The 17,841-nt window shown below is 34.0% G+C and overlaps 1 protein-coding gene across 1 annotated transcript; it reads left to right on the plus strand.

The window, feature by feature from the left end:
- Nucleotides 1-4,086: 4,086 nt before the first annotated feature.
- Nucleotides 4,087-5,255, plus strand: LOC115984931. Its single transcript, XM_031107914.1, has 5 exons — nt 4,087-4,212; nt 4,266-4,300; nt 4,891-4,977; nt 5,078-5,123; nt 5,238-5,255. The coding sequence occupies exons 1-5, from the start codon at nt 4,087-4,089 to the stop codon at nt 5,253-5,255; spliced, it is 312 nt and encodes a 103-aa protein (XP_030963774.1).
- The last annotated feature ends 12,586 nt before the right edge of the window (nt 5,256-17,841 follow it).

Raw genomic sequence — 17,841 nt, forward strand, 5'->3', positions numbered from 1 at the left:
CTGATTCTGAACATGGCGTTACTGTTCTGAGGACAGCTTGACATTTTCCAGCTTTAAGAAAGGCTTTGGTGGAAATTAGAATGGGGAGGATTAGTAAAGTTAGTGAACCATCTTAAAAACATTGTAAAGGCCAACTTGGATGCACAATTCACACGTCTTTACTATGGAGCAATCAGAGAACTAAAGCAATGATGAAGAGGAGTTGGGATGCATGAATTGCAGAAGTTACTCTGTGTTTGAGGACAACTTGACATTTCTCAGCTTTGAGAAAGGCTTTGGAGGTAAAAAGAAAATATTAGAGAACCATCTGTATGTATTAAAAGCAATGTAAACGCTACCTTGGATGCACACTTCGTATGTCATTACTATGTAGCAATTAGAGAACTTGAAGCAAGGATGGAAAGGAATTGGGATGCATAAATTGCAGAAATAGAAGTTCATTCATTTTATCTCTTGGAATCAGGATGAGAACGTAATCATCGTTTAATTCTAAAACACTATGCAGCTCCCGGAATTGACCCGAAGATTAAAATTTGGTACCGAAATATGCAACAAGTACCTAGTAATTGGATGGTTTTTCATTGACATTATACAGCAGATGTATGATCTTGTCATAGGTTTTCAGTTTTCATATATGATAATGGCGTGTCTCTCTATTTGTGCATTTGATAGCGTGGTAGGTGTCTGAGCAAGAGAAAACATTTCCTTCATTCATATTCACCTATGAGTAAAATCACAATCATATACTGAAAACAGCACTAGGCCACAACTTGAATTAAGAAATTGATCTCGATGTTATTGAAAGCTCTCCTTAAGCAAGAAGTTTATACTTTCTCATGACAGTGTTACTGATAAGCTCTAGACTTAGTAAAACCAAGAAATAAACATGAATATTACAAGTTTATCATTGTTATCAACACAAAAGGAATAAATCTGGAAAAAAACAACCAAGCCAAGGCCACCTAACTCAATTAAAATCAAATCAAATACCTAGATATGGTGAGAGGAGCCACCAATATGGTTGGAGGCTGTACTTTCACAATACTTCCCATTTTATGAAAGTGTTTTTTTGTGTGTGGGGGGACGGGGGTATTACCACACTCATTTTCAAATACTACTAAAATCAAGGATAAACTGAACTATCTGGCTACCTTTCTTGCATTACATAAAGTCTTAAACAAAACACTAGAACTTTTTTTTTTTTTTTTTTGGTGTGTGCATATTAAATGGACACTTTTAAAGAAATTAGTCAAGCACAATGACCAACATAAATCACAAGAATACAACACCAAAAATTTATGTAGAAAACCCTCCACGGGATTGGAAAAACGACAGAACCAAGTCTGGTATCTTTTATCAATTCAAAATATCAATGGGGTTACAGTAAGTCTAGTCTATTTACATTTAAAAAAAAAAAAAAAGCCTACTCTACTTAAAATTATGGGAATACAAACATCAAGAATAAAATCCTTGACTCACAAATGATAATTATTTCATCACCTAATATGTGGATTTCAGGAATATTAACAAAGAGTAAGTTTAGAACTTATTTCTGTGCTTCAACGTATTAAGCTTTATATTAATTAGGCATACCATTATTTATAACTTCCCATTTAACAAATCCCTTCAGACTATGGCTTGGCTGGGATTTAGGCTTGGTGGTGGTTGTTGTAGAATTTTATACTGCTATGTCTCTATTGGATTTTATCAAATTATCATCTATGAAAAAAACTCCCACTACATATAGATGCATGACAATTTAGTATATCCTAGCAAACAAGAGAAAAAAAAAATGCATGTAGAAGTATTATATATGGTGCTTCTGTTGATATAAATGCAAGATTTCCTTAGATTTTAAGGTGGTGCCTAAAAAAAAACCTTCAAGAATGAATCTCATGCCCCATTGATGTATCAATTGAAAAGTGACTTCTAGTGGCCGGTTAGTAACATGATTGAATATTCTTCCTATAATAATGCCATTGAGGTTCAAAACATTTTTTCATTTAATTTCACACATAATGAACTTAACACATCAATTACCAAATATTACAAGGAGATGTTAACGACAATGCTTCATAAATTTTAAACCATGTACTTGACACTGATGAAATTTCATTCATGAGAGTTGACACACCCATACATTAACATAGGTTCGCTAACCTTGTATTTGATGGCAGTTGACAATGGTGATCCAAAAGACATTGCATCTTTTCCCACCTGTGGCTTTTGTGGTCAGAGCGGCCTTGGAAGACATAACATTCAAAGACGTTATGATCTCAAAATGCATAAACAAGCGGATTCCAATCCCAATATTGCAACAGCACTATGATTTGTGGGGACCTGATGCACACAAATTCAATCCGAAAAGATTTGCTCATGGAATTGTTGGGGCTTGCAAGACTCCACAGGCTTATATGTCATTTGGAGTAGGGTCTTGTTTCTATGCTGGCCAACACTTTGCCATGACAGAACTAAAGGTGATTTTATCTCTCATTCTATCCAAGTTTTGCTTCTCACTATCACCAGCATACCAACACTCCCCTACATTAAGGTTGGTTATTGTACCTGAACATGGAGTTACTCTCCGTGTGAGGACTGCTTAACATTTCCTGGCTTTGAGAAAGGCTTTGGTGGTAGTAAGAAGATAAAAAGATGAGAGAGATGTAGACTATTTGTATTATCTTGATGTAAGGGCACATTTGATGCACGCATCTCGTGTCATTACTATGTAGTATGTAGGAATTGAAGAAGTTGTTATAGTTCCTTTGGTTACATTGTTTTTTATTGATCGTAAATATTTGAAGCAATAATGAACAGTAATTGGGATGCTTGAATCTTAGAAATAGGAGTAATGGTCTAATCTTGTAATATTAAGCAATTTCTAGCAACTGTCTCTTCTAAAGCCACCCTGTCTACTAGGACAAAAGTTTTGTACGCACCCGGCACATGAGATATCTTCTCTTCTACCAGGTTTTAAGTAGATGATGACATCTGTCCACAATACAAGATAGAGCTAAAGACCCTAGAGCATCTCATTTTCAAATGCCCATTTGCCAATATTGGACCATCTCTCATGTTAGAGGATTGGCAAACAGGGATGAAGCACATGCTATTTTGTTGGTGGCAAGAAGCATCCATTTTTCTTTAAAAGCTAGATCTTTGCTGGACTCTTCTTGTTTTGTATGGATTTTAGGTTTTGTCCCTTGGCAAGATAATTTTTTTGGCCCATAATGTGACTTCTTGGACTCCGTTGTGTCCCATTCCCATCCCTTCTATATCCAAATGAGTCTTTTGCCCAAGTAGAAATGGTTTGGGCCCCTAAGCATTTTGGGATTTGGATGGTTCAATAGTTGGCATTATGCAATTACCATTTTAGTGTGAAAAGTAAAGGTTTAAGGTAAAAAAATAAAAAATAAATAAAAATAAAAATTTAATAAAGTTTTTGATTCGAAGTGAACTTTCAAGTTTTAATATTAAAACTTATATTACATAACTATTGCCTATTGCACCAAATGACATTCTGTAATCTCATTTTTACTGAGAATAAAAATGAAAAAAACAAAAAAAAAAACAAAACTGTAGGGAGAGGCCCTTTTTTGGTTTTTGAATTTTGGTTAAGAAATAATTTTGTAGTTACAAAGTGGTGTTGTTGCCAACATATCAATAATTTGCTACACTATTTCTCATAGTCTTATAAATTAATTGGTAATTTTTTTATAGTATTTTTAACTTGTTAGAATTCAAAATTTATCTCATTGTAATTATCGGTCTATTATTATTAAAAAAATAGATTTTATTTAGTTGAGAATATAAAAAAGTGAACAAATAAAAAATGTTGAAAAGATACATAAAACTAAAAGTGAGAGAATAGAAAATATTTTAATTTTTCATGATACGTATTTGGTACATAAGATGAAAAATAATTACAATTTTTCTTTTTGTTTGGTTACAAAGAAAATATGTCGATTTAAAAAAAAAAAAAAAAAAAACACCTGGCAGCCATAGTAAATGACTAAACGTCACGTCGTTTTACGTACTCCAAAACGAAAACCCAGAAGACCAAAACAGAAACTCTTTCAGAAAAAAATGAGCATCAGGCAGGGCCCCCCAAAGCACCAAAACAAATTCGCCTGGATACCCAACGTCTACAACAAACATTCGATTTCTCTTTCTGTTGAAAACATTTTACTAAGGAAAACTATTTCATATTTATGACAGTAAGTTGGCGGAAAGTTTAGGCCGTATTCTGAGATTACGGGTGGAAGCGCCGTTACGGAAAGTACAAGTCCCCTGCCAAATGGTATTTCCTTTCCCTTTTTCTTTTTCTTCTTGTCTTCATAGTTCCTGTACAAATCCCCTGCCAAATTTTGACAAAACACGCCGTTCGTCAGGCTTACCATAATCTCTCTCGTGGTTTGTGTTTCTTTCACAGAAGAAATAGTAACATGTTTACAAGTTGTCAAATTTGTGTTGGAATATACAAACTAAATAGCCCATTTGTAGCTCTGATTTGTTGAATCAATGTACTTTTTTTTAATATATGTTTTGCTAAATTACAAATTGCACTCTCTGATTTTGCCCAAGATTCAAGTGTTTATAACTTTTGAGTTTTGATTTATTCATTTCAGTTCTAACTTCTAGTAAATGATTACGGGTGCGTTTGTAAAAAAACTATGAGGAGTTGTGATTGCAAAACAGAGTTTTGGGTTTTAAAAACACTCTTTTAATCTCCCAAAACACCTAACCAAATGAACACATTGAATAAAAGTAAAACTAATAAGACTGAAATGAATAAATTGTAAGTTATTGGACTGAATTGAATTTTGGGCAAAGTTTTTTATTTTATTTTTTATTTTTTTTCTACTGGGTTTTGGTTAATCTAGAATTTAGGCATTGGGTTGATGTGGATGTAGGTTGTGCTAAGGAGCAGAGTGTATGCGCAAAATGCCATTGCTGTGTGGATCGTATAGTGGGAAGGTTTTTTTTGATAAATTTATTGCTTTGATATGTATTCATATATTCATTATTTATTTTGCGGGTGTATGAAATTTTGTTTATATGGTGTTTATTCTTGTAGAGATTCTTCAGAAGTAGAAGCCAAGCAAAAATTGCTTGACGAAGTGGTTATTTTATTTTTTTTTTTTCCTCTCCACTCTGTCAAATAATTTGTATGAATAGTGCAGATAAGGCTTGGTTTTGCGTGTTAAAAGTTAATGGATTTGGTGATTTTGTTGTAGGCCATTAAGATTGTTTGAGAAAGAGACTGGAGGACTCTGCTACGTGCAGTAAGCTCTCTAAAGCAATGCGTTTCAGCTATTTGATATTTTTTTTTTATAAGGCTTTGGTTCAAATGCACTTTTGACCCGTTCAGTTCTTTCCTTCTTTCATACTTTTATAGTATATATAGGTAATGAAATAAACTTCATCTCAAAGTAAACAGTTAAAAATCAACATTCTTTATGATATGGATCTACTTTTTGTTATTCATGAAATTCTTTTATCATCAATGTTATACTGAGAAATAGGTAATCATGTTGTAGCTTCTAAATTTTGATCATACATAGTGACATATTCCAAGAGACTGTAATTGCTGCGATACTCAGCTTAAACAGGACAATGTCTCTTTCGTTATAAAATTTCTAGATTATTATTGGTACGTAGTTGTGTTAATTATGCGTTGGTCTTACTTGGACCCCTTCCGTAAAAAGAAAAGTGGAAAAGATACATTTTTTTGTAAGTTTTAGGAAAACTAACTTTAGAATTTTCAAAACCTTTTTGTTAAATGACTCTTAGTTGAGCTAATTAATGTAGGCATTCAGAAAATACTTAATCATGCAATATGTAGAGAGTAGGAAAATAATCAGCTTTCTAGACTACTGGGGAATTGGAGCCTCCATTGATCAGATTAGTTCATTTTATACTAATAGTGAGACTAAGATTACTGTACTCCTTTCTTGTCTATTTTATTGGACAAGAGATAAGATACAAGTTGTAATTTGCAATCATTTTGCCTGGTAGGCCAAATTTGCTCACAGGTTCAGGATGACACATGACACATCATCTGTTTACTTTGAATGTTATTTTGTATTATGAATTCCATAATGATATGGTTTTTGCATTTATATAATACATATCATCTCTCTTTGCATTTTATTTTGTGTTTACATGTATCTCTAATTGTGTCAGCTTTCCCAGTTTTTGTTCCATTTACATATACTTCTAGTTCTTACCAAGTTGAGCTTGTTTTTATGTGCATGGTTTTGGATTAGATCCTGTCCTCCTTTCTTGTCTAAGATTACTGTACTCCTTTCTTGTCTATTTTATTGGACAAGAGATAAGATACAAGTTGTAATTTGCAATCATTTTGCCTGGTAGGCCAAATTTGCTCACAGGTTCAGGATGACACATGACACATCATCTGTTTACTTTGAATGTTATTTTGTATTATGAATTCCATAATGATATGGTTTTTGCATTTATATAATACATATCATCTCTCTTTGCATTTTATTTTGTGTTTACATGTATCTCTAATTGTGTCAGCTTTCCCAGTTTTTGTTCCATTTACATATACTTCTAGTTCTTACCAAGTTGAGCTTGTTTTTATGTGCATGGTTTTGGATTAGATCCTGTCCCGTGCCGTGGTACTTTACTTATTGCAATGTTCAACTATGCCAATGAGTTCTATCTCAATTCATATTTTCTTTTTACATAAGAATGGGTAGATGATGTGGTTGTGGGTTCAAAACCTACTTGTTACTTCCAATGAGCTATAACCAATAACTCAATTGGCACTTCCTCTTCAGATAATAATGGAATGAAGGGTAAGGTCGTGGGTTTAAAACTCACCAGGTGCATGTGAAACTCACCAATCACCAAAATAAAAAATAAATAAAGTACTCTATTGGCTATTTTTGTGATTTATGAAAAGAAAAAGAAAAAGAGAAACTATGCTAATAAGAGTGCTCTATACTTGTTCCCTTTACCCTCATGCTTTTGTATCACACTCTCAATTCCACCATATGAACAAAGATAAATCTAAAAGTTCAGAGAAATTGCAGCCATTGAAGAAAATGAGGTTGGGGAGTTAATTACCAATGTCTCACTTGAGGATCATGTTGAGCTGAGTACAGATGATACTGGTGATGAGGGAGATAAGGATCTAGGTTTGAATTAAGGCATGTGAACTCACAATTCCCGACAACGACATGTACTAATGTATGTGGTTCGTTACTATCAAAACTCATAGAGAAATGAAATATTTTGTTACATTCATGATATGGACACATATTTAAAGCGTAAAAAATACAAAAATTTTGAAAAATTTCAAGAGTATAAAAGGGAAGTTAAAAATCAATTAGGAAAGAATATTAAGATACTAACGTAAGATCATTTAAGATAGTATGTATTAGAAGAGTTTAAATTCTATCTGAATGTGGCATAAACCCCTTGAATTACGCCACCAATAATATAACGCCATATCAGCCTTTAACTAAAAAATTAAATACATCTTTCTACACACAATCCTATTTTAGAAATCAAAACAAATCAAAATCTCAAACCTCTTCTTTCTATTGTTCAAGTCTTCAAGAACAAAGAAGAAGTACACCTAGCACCCCACCACCCATGCCGCAATATGCCACCATGGCCGCTGTATGCCACCACAAGCCGCAAAATTTCCTGCCATTGCCGTCATCCTTTCTACTATCCCACTCTCCAAAACAACAATGACAACATATGATGTATATGGTTTAATTGGGGTTTGAGTGTATGGGTTTTCTGTGGGTTTGAAGGATTTTCAGTGGCAATGGGTTGGTGACTTGGTGGTTCATTGTGTGTGTGCAAAGATGGAGATAAGGATGGTGACTTTAGAGTTTGATGATATCCAAGACTTATGGTTTATTTAACATGATTTGTAAGATTTTTCAGTTGGGTCACTTTTGAATTGCTCTATTTTAGAGGAAATTTAGGTGGGTTTATTGTATTTTTGTTGTATTTTAGGGGTTTCATGAAATGAGTTTTGTAAATTTCATTATTGGTATATAAAATTGGTGTTCAAACTTCAAAGTTCCTTATTTTTATTTTTATTTTTGTTGGAGTTATTGAGGTTTCATTCCAACTTTTGAGATTGTTGTGGGCTGGAAATCGATTGGGTACTATTTACAAATTTAATTTAATATTGGTTCAGATTTGTTGTAGAGAAAGGGAGAGAAGATTGGGCAGTGGTGCTGGATTGGTGTTTCTTGTGAGGAAGAGATGAGATTTTATTTTGACTTGAATGATAGAAATTAGAAAGAAGGAGATGGGATTTTTCTTTTTTTCCTGTGAAATGGCGTTTGTTTGTAGCATTGCTTCCTTGTATGAGCAACGTAATTTTTCATTGCTAATACAAGGAGGCAATCTAAAATGGAACATACAAGGAGGAGGTTACACTAGGTTGTAATAGATATGGATCCAGAAGTTTTTCACACAGAAATCACCATTCACTCCACCCTTAATAGCATCAAGGTTCTCATTCAAAGGGCTGTCCGTAATTGCATTCTCTTCTTGGAAGTTTAGATTCATTCCATGAACATACAACAAGGGCAAGGTTCATTTGAACACCCTACTCAACCACTAAAAAAACTGTACTGTTTTGTCTTAATCTAAGTAGTGATCATGCTTGTCTCTGCTTAAAGTCTCTCCCTTGTTTGGTCTTGTCTCATTTGAATCTTGTTCATTAGATTGACTGGTGAGTTGTAGCAAAGGGTGTAATGTCCTGACATGAATCTTTACACTTTGTGTGTTTTTCATAAAAATACCTGAATTACCAAAAAAATGAAAAAAGAATGAGCCACATATTGCTGAGTGGGAAAATAACAAATAATGTCTTCTATGTTACGTATCCATAGAATTTGGGTTTCCAAGGAAAAGAGATGAAAGGGAAAATTTCCAGAATTTTCAAACTCTGTCAGTTATTAACATATAACTCTATTGCATTTTCTTTACCCACAATAGACATGATGTTATAATTTACAGAGAGAGCACTGCACATGCTAAAAATGCTAGTACAGCTTTTCAATGAGTTTGTAAAGGGCTTTGACACAAAGTAAGGTTATATGGCCTATCACTGAATTTTGGATCCTAACCAACAGCTCCAATTAATCAATAAACCGGAGGCCAATTGTGGCCAACTGTCTTGAGTCCGTGCTAAAAAATTCTTGCACTATTGACTGATATTAAAAATTTCCTACACTAACCAACAGATCTTTTGATTGATATTAAAATTCCTGCACTATGGGTGTGACACATATACGTGTGAATGGGTTCATTGTTTCAAAGAACACTAATTTAGGCCAATGTTTAGTCTATCTTTGTCCAAAAAGTAAGATTTTACCATCCATTGTTTGTCTTTTATTCCATACCAATATATGCTTCACAGAACTCGAAATTCATTAGATCAATAGCAATATACACCCAACAAATAAAAAGATTGGAAGAATTCAAATAAACAAGTACAACTTTATGAAAATCTATCTACTTCTCTCATCACAAGATAGAGTAGATACGTAAATCTAAATGGCAAGGGTTAAAAGCAAATTTTCAGTATTACATGAAAAGTCAATATCTCGAAATCCATTTTGGGAAAAAAAAAATCAAGAGAAATAAACATTGAGATCGAGAAACGTAGGATCCGACAATGACTCTAGTGGCTTGCGTGGCGGAGCGAACGATTGGACAATGTTGCTGAAACAATTAAGAAATTTCAGTAGAATTCGCTTGAGCGAACGATTGAAAAATCTCAAAATCTATTTCAGGAAAAAGAAGAAATCAAGAAAAATTAAAACCTAAGCGACCTTGCTGAAACAATGAGATTTTAGATTTTTTTTTTATATATATATAGAAAAGGATGAGATTTGGGTTTAAGTTTGTTCTAAATTAAATTTCAACAAATTATCCCGTAAAGCCCATAAACTCTAAAATCAAATTTCAAGTAAAAAAAGCACATCTTATACCGATTAAAATGAAAATCACGACTTTAATCGAAACTCTAATATCATTATTGGGCCTCCGCCATCTTTGCCATCACCAATGTGAAGGTAGAAGAAAGAAAGAAGAAGAATAAGAAGCAACCAGAGTGAAGAAGAAAGAAAGGAAAGAAATAGAAAAAGAAAAAAGAAAAAGAAGAAGAAGCAACTGAGCAAAGAGCCTAGCATAAAGAAGAAAAGAAAGAAAGAAAAGATAAAAGAGGAAAGAGAAAGAAATAAGGAAAAGAAGAAAGAAAGAAGAGACGTATCAACCCGAAGAGAGAAAAAGTGAAGAAGAAAAAGATAAAAAGAGTGAGCGAGCACATGGTTTTAAAAACCAGAACGGACAAAGAATTGGAAAAAAGATTGATTATCGGTTTTATGGTCGGACCGAAGTCAGACCAATGGTCGAACCGATTATGTTATAATTAATATAATTTAAATATTTAAATAATTTTTATATGAATTTTGAATTTTAATAACTTGTTTTAAGAAAATATAAAATATAGGTTTTTTTTTTTTCTTTTTTTCATACTACCTTTTTTTTTCTAGTTAGTAATTATTGACAAAAAAAAAAAAAAAGAATAATCTACTAGTAAGGTTTCATATATTTATTTTTATAAATAATAGTCTAACTTTAACTATTTATCTATTCAAATTTTTTTTTTTTTTAAAAAAACCCCCCAAGTCAGGTGACTAGACAACTCACTGACTTACCAATTATTATGACCAATCCACTTTCCCACCATCTCACTCCCAGCCACACGTATACCCTTCTTTAATGATTTTTTTTTTATTTTTTTATTTACCCTCGTAAATCTAGCACCCCATACTGATTACTATCAAAAACTTTTATTTTTTCAATTCTCAATGTTTTGTCCTCCAATACTTCCATCCATCTCTCTCTCTCTCTCTCTCTCTCTGGAAGTTAGATCTCCATCAGATCCTCTCATTCCCTGTCTCACTGAAGAGCTATGGATACCTCATACTAGTCCAAGAGGCTAGTTTCAACACCAAGCATAAGCATTCAGTAATTTTCTCACTTTCTCAAGCCTAGTAGATCTGAGGAAAAAGAAGATTTTTTTAGCAAAAAATCTGTCCTTACCCACTTAGACAGGCAAAACTAAGAAAAAATAAGATTTTGTGCAAAATAAAGCTTTATTTCAGATCTCTTTCATCAAATTTGCAAAAACGGTTCAACCATTCTGATTTTTGGTTTTCCCGATTGAACCGAGGGTTACCGGTTAAATCTGGTTTTTCTTACATTTTCGGTTTTTAAGCATAACCAGACCAGATTACTATTTGGTTCCCAGTTGAACTAGTCGGTCTGGTTAAAACTATTTTTTTGAGAAATAATTACAACATACTGCTAACTCTGCAATTCGAACCCTTTCCCCCTTAAACCCCCAAACACTTTGTGCATGGGGAAGTGCTAATTCAACTACAAGCCTTTGGCTGTTCGGTTGAAACTATGATTGAGCACATATGTGGTCTGACCATGGGTCCCATGTATCACCAAATATATATGAAAATGCCTGTAACTCAGTTCTCAATAATTTGGAGGCCGTTTGGTACATGTGTATAAACACATGTTTTTAGTTTTTAAACAATATTACACGCATTTTCACACACTTTTTCACCTACACGTATTTTCAAAAAATACAAACAACATTATTAGAACAACATTACCAAACGATCCCTTAAAAACTCTTAAAACTTGTTTTTAATTCTCATCACTCTAACTCAGTTATGAGTTATAAAAACTCAACCCAAAAACTAAGCCTAACAACATACTTTGAAGTAGGGCCCACGATTTTTGAGTCTTGGTTATATAACTCAAAACTCATCAAGCCAGACACTCTTAATTACTTTAAATGTAGTTGTTAAAAGGTTGACATTTTTCATAATCATAACAACATAAAAGGATTACAGTACTGTGATATGGTGTGTGAGTTTTGAGTAAAGAAAACTGTGTAGGTTTTTTTTTTTTTTTTTGGGGCCATGAGAGTTGAGACACATAATGAGAAAAATTAAGGTTTTGGGTGATACAACTATGAAGAATTGTATCTAGAGTGACTCAAAGATCTCAGTTGAGTAAACTTGAAAATGATTTTTAACTTGCTTTTATAGGAGGGAATTTATTTGGAGTATACCCATGGTTTTCCCCTTACTAGAGAAGAGTATTTTAGGTAAATGCTTGTGTTATTGTGTATGATTGATCTATTTTCTTATTTTGACTTGGTAATGTTGATTACAATATCTTCTTGGCCGGGTAATGTTGGTTATAGATAATACTACACATCAAACACTCCAAAAGTATACATTCAAAATACATAAGTGTATCCTCAGATGCAAAAGATCCAATATAAAGTTGATGATGCTGAAAAATCAACAGTAATCTACACGGTCCTCATGTGCTCAAAACAACACCTGCACAACACAAAAAGAGAAGACCTCGCAGAGAGCACCGGTGCGGTGCCGGCCAAATACCCTTCGAAGGTCAAGTTAGAATTTCTCACAACTTTAGAGTACCAAAGCGGGTAAATTATGCGTACCTTGGTTAATGAGGGTATTGAGACTTTTATAGTAGTAAAGGGTTGACATCTTTTCCTTGCTGTAAAAGTCTTTTCCTTATAGAAATCCTTATAAAGCATATATTGCGGAATCCTTTCCTTGTAGGAGTCCTTTTGATCAACACTAAACGTAAAGCGCAAGCTATTTCCTTATATATACAAACGTGGAGATCAAGCTAAGCTTTGTCAAGGTCGTCAGCTTTACTTGATCCCTTCAGTTTTCTCGTTGTCAACCACCCATGCCCTTTTCCTAAGGTCATCCTGTCAACTCTGAGGCATGCTACGTGATTTCCTTAAAGTCGTCGTCTCCAATGGATCCTGACGGGTTTAACTGGGGTGTTACTTTATACCTTTTCAAGGGCGAATACTATTATTACAATTTTTTCCCTTATCAAAAGTCAAGATCCTCTCTAAGATATGTAGCTCTAGAAGCAAAATTTAGGTCTAACATACCCAGGGCCTACAAACCCCAATAGCCCAAACCCCAATAAAAGTAACTAATGCCTCAATTTTGTTTCCCTTTAGCTAGGTGCATGAAGTATTTTGGTACCAGTTAATAACATAGTATCGTTTTTGAGAATATTTCCATATATAAGTATATGTGTGTATATTTATTTATTTATTTTATATATTTATAAACATATACTTTAAAATTCACATATTTTATAAGCTCAAATAGCCTAAGTACATTAACGCATATATTACCATGAATAACATGATTAATAATATTTTAAATTTTTTTTAACATTTTTTAAATTATATTTTACTGTATTAGTGGAAACATCAATACTAGCTTAAACATCTGAAAAATCATTGTTTCAGGCCAGTACATCCCTATATTTGATGTGGTATATCTTTAAGGAGTACCAGTACTAGTTGAACTTAGGTACAGAGTAATTCATTGTAACTTAACTTGATTAATTCCTTCTCTTTCATCAATAAGAATCACTTTTATTTACTCTATAAGTTATTAGAGAGAAAGAGAACAAAAGTTAATAGCTGTCTCTTTTTCAAAAAGCCAAATCAGAATTTCAATTAAATTTAAGTAGTTTTCTAAAAATTAAAAAATGAAAATCCATATTCGACAGTATAGTCCCTATTGCTTCAAGTTTACATCAAAAGACATGTTTTCTTTTTTAGAAACTAATAGCCCTAGGATTTAAACCAAGCAAATTCAGCTCAACTATCTAGTTTAGTTCAATTTTAGAGCACTTTTTCTGAGATGAAAATGCAGAAATCAACGTTTGCATCCCTAATTGGTTTGTGTTGACACTCGCTATGTCTTTCTTATAGGCTTGAGGGAGAGTTTATCCAAGAAGTTGTTGACTGGATATTTACTAAATTGAAAGATAAACATTCAATTGTTTATGAAGGCGGTTTTGTTGGAACAGCCTCTCGTGTTGAGGAAATGAATTCATTTCTAGATATGAATTCGAATGATGTCTGCTTTATTGGGATATGTGGGAAGAGTGGAATGGGCAAGACAACTCTTGCACGTTTTGTTTTTGACAAGATTCGTAATCAATTTGAAGTTTGCAGCTTTCTCGAAAATGTCAAAGAGGTTTCTAAAGCATGCGGCTTAGAGACTTTACAAGAGCAACTCCTTTGTGATATAAGTAAAGGAGCATTAAGGGTAAGGGATGTGAGTAGGGGGAATCCAAGTGATCAGGAATATATTACGTGATAAAAAGGTGCTTATTGTTGTTGATAATGTGAGTGAAAAAAGACATTTAGAAACATTAGCAGGGAAGAGTTGGTTTGGTCCAAGAAGTAGAATCATAGTAACTACTGAAGACGAATGTTTGTTGAAAGCTATGAAATTCAAATCGTATATAAGGCTGATGGACTAAATAATGACGAAGCTCAACAACTTTTTAGTCACAAAGCTCATTGTGAAATTGATTTTTTGGATTTGGGCAACAATTTTGTCACTTATGCTCAGGGCAATCCTTTGGTTCTTAAAGTTTTGGGTTCCCATTTGTGTAAAAGAACAAAAGAGGAATGGGAAACTGCTTGGAATCAACTAAAAGAAATTCTCAATGAAGATATTCCAAAGAAACTTCGAATAGCATATAATGGATTGGAGGAGTTGGAGAAAAAATTATTTTTGCATATTGCGTGTTTCTTCAAAGGGGGAGGACCAGAATCGAGTAGCTACTATACTAGAATCAATTTGCTACTGGAACGATAATATAAGGAAGCTCATTGACAAATCTCTAATTACCATTGTAGGGGGGAAATTGTGCATGCATCATTTAATACAACAAATGGGTTGGAAAATTGTTTGTGGGGAATCAAAGAATCTTGGAAGATGCAGTAGGTTGTGGGATTGTACTGATGTCCTTTATGTATTAAAGAACAATATTGTAAGTGTATTATTATATAGACATAAATTTAGAGAAGTATATATTTCTTCCTTTCATGCAAGTTTTTGCTGTATCTTGCCTTACACTAATTTTATTATTGTTGGTTACTAGGGAACAGATCAAATTAAAGGCATGGTGCTAAATTTGCCTCCAAATGAAGAACAAGAAGAATTGAATGCTGAACCATTCTCAAAGATGAATAAACTAAAATTGCTTAAAATTTGTAAGCTACACCTTCCCTGTCTCAGTAATCTTTCCAATGAGTTACTTTTGTTGGAATGGCATGAATATCCTTTGAAATCATTGCCAAAGAGTTTCTAGCCTCCTGAACTTGTTGAGCTCATTATGCATCACAGCAGTATTAAGCAACTTCCAAGTGAATTTAGTGTAGGATTTTCACTTATGCAGTTTTATTATTATTATTATTATTATTATTATTATTATTATTTGTTATGTACTGATTGCTTAATTTTCTATATTTACTTATTGTTTTATATTAGAACTTAGACAAGCTAAAGCTCATTGACCTTAGTGACTCTCAAAACTTATTCCAAACTCCTAAATTCAATGGATTACCAAATATTGAAAGGTTAATTTTTCAAGGTTGTACAGGATTGTGTAAGAATGGAAAACAAGGAGTAATAGAAAGCTAAACAGAGAGCTATGGAAACTAAGAGAAGAGAGAGAGAGAGAGAGAGAGAGCTTCTAGAAAAACTTTCTATTATGACTGAGAAGAAATGAATTGATTTTCGTATTTGTACGCAGGTCCTACTTATATACTAACCAGATGCTAATTGAACGAAAACTAATTTCCCAAACCATGCGTTGGGTAGTTACATCAGGCAGTTACAACATAGTATGTGTGACTCTCACGTGTGAACATAAATAACTAATGCAAACTAAAACTACAGGTAGTATAAGTTCTTGTGTCCTTTTGTGTATAACACTGTCACTTGCTTCACTCTGTTTTACTCCACAAGCACTTCACACCAAAATCACTTCACCTCACTGTTTCAGCATTTGCTTCTTGCCTCACTACTGCTCTAACCTTGACCTTAGTATCTTTACAGCCCCCCTTAAGGTTAGCTTCAGGTCCATGAATGTTGATTATGCTCATTTTGTCAAGTAAAGAAAACAATTGTTGAGCACTAAGTGCCTTTGTCAATAAATCTGCTAACTGTGTGTGAGTTAGAGTACAAAATAACTTAATCACTCAATCTTGCACTTTGTCTCTAACCAAGTGACAGTCTATCTCTATATGTTTTGGACATTCATGAAACACAAGATTCTCTCCTATGTACATGGCAGCTTGGTTATCACAGAAAAGTATGGCTGGTTATGGATGATAGACTTCAAGATCCTTCAATAGTGCTAGCAGCCAGGTTATCTCATATACTGTCACAGCCATTGCCCTGTACTCTGCCTCTGCAGAGGACCTGGACACAATGGACTGCTTTTTAGACTTTCATGACACCAAAGAATCACCTAGAAAGATGCAATATCCAGTTGTTGATCTTCTGGTATCCACACATGCTGCCCAATCTGCATCAGTGTACCCCTTTAAATGAAAATCAGACCTTGAAGACAACAAAATCCCTTGACCAGGACAGCTTTTGATATACTGCAATACCTTATAAGCTGCATCCAAGTGGGGTTTTCTAGGCTTGGACATGAATTGGCTAAGCTTGTGGACTGAATATGCCAAATCTGGCCTAGTAATGGTGAGATATAGTAATCTACCAACCAATCTCCTATAGACTCCAGGATCAGCCAACAATTGTCCATGATACTTACTCAGCTTTAAATTTTGGTCCATTGGAATTTTGCAAGGCTTACAAGCTGTCATCCCTGCATCCTTAAGTATCTCAAGGGCATATTTTCTTTGGCACAAAGTGATTCCCTTATCTGATCTGGCCACTTCAAGACCAAGAAAATATTTCAAACTTCCAAGATCTTTGAGCTTGAACTTCTGATCCAAAAATACTTTAAGATCTTCCACTGCCTTGACATCATTGCTAGCAATAAGAATGTCATCAACATAAACTAATAAGGCCAAAAATGACTTGTGAGACTTCTTAGTAAACAAAAAGTAGTCTGATTTTGACTGTTTGAAACCATACTGCAAGATTGTGGATGAAAACTTGGAATACCACTGTCTGGAAGCTTGCTTAAGTCCATATAATGACTTGTTGAGCTTACAAACCAGCCCCCCTTGCAGTGAAACCCCTGTGGAAGCTACATATATACATCCTCATGTAGATCACCATGGAGGAAAGCATTATTTACATCAAGTTGAGTCAAATGCCAACCCCTAATAGTAGAAACAGCCAACAATGTTTTGACAGTAGTCATTTTGGCAACAGGAGAGAAAGTTTCAGTAAAATCAAGACCCTTCTGTTGTGTAAACCCCTTAGCCACCAAACGTGCCTTGTACCTTTCAATACTACCATCTGACCTATATTTGACCTTGTAAACCCATTTGCAACCCACTGCCCTCTTGTGAGGAGGTAATGGAGTGAGTGTCCAAGTATTGTTGGCCTCTAAGGCAGCAATTTCTGTATCCATTGCTTACTACCATTTTGGATTTTTGACAGCCTCAAAGTAGGACTTGGGTTCAGGAATATTAGTAATGAGGGAACAAAAATTGGCATAAGAAGTAGACAATTTAGAAGTAGAGAGATAGGAGGATAAAGGGTATTTGATACCTGAAGGGGAGGTAAAGAACCTGACTTGATGGATGAAGTGGAGTGAGGAAATTGATCACAAAGAACTGAGCTGCATTTGTATGATTGCAGATAGGTAGGAGGCTTAGAGACCCTTTGTGACCTTCTCAAAGATGGAGTTGAAGTAACAGTGTCTAAGTTTGGAGCAATATCTACAATAGCAGTTGGAATG

This window comes from Quercus lobata, chromosome 4 (assembly GCF_001633185.2).
Source record: "Quercus lobata isolate SW786 chromosome 4, ValleyOak3.0 Primary Assembly, whole genome shotgun sequence".
Classification (NCBI taxonomy): Eukaryota; Viridiplantae; Streptophyta; class Magnoliopsida; order Fagales; family Fagaceae; genus Quercus; species Quercus lobata.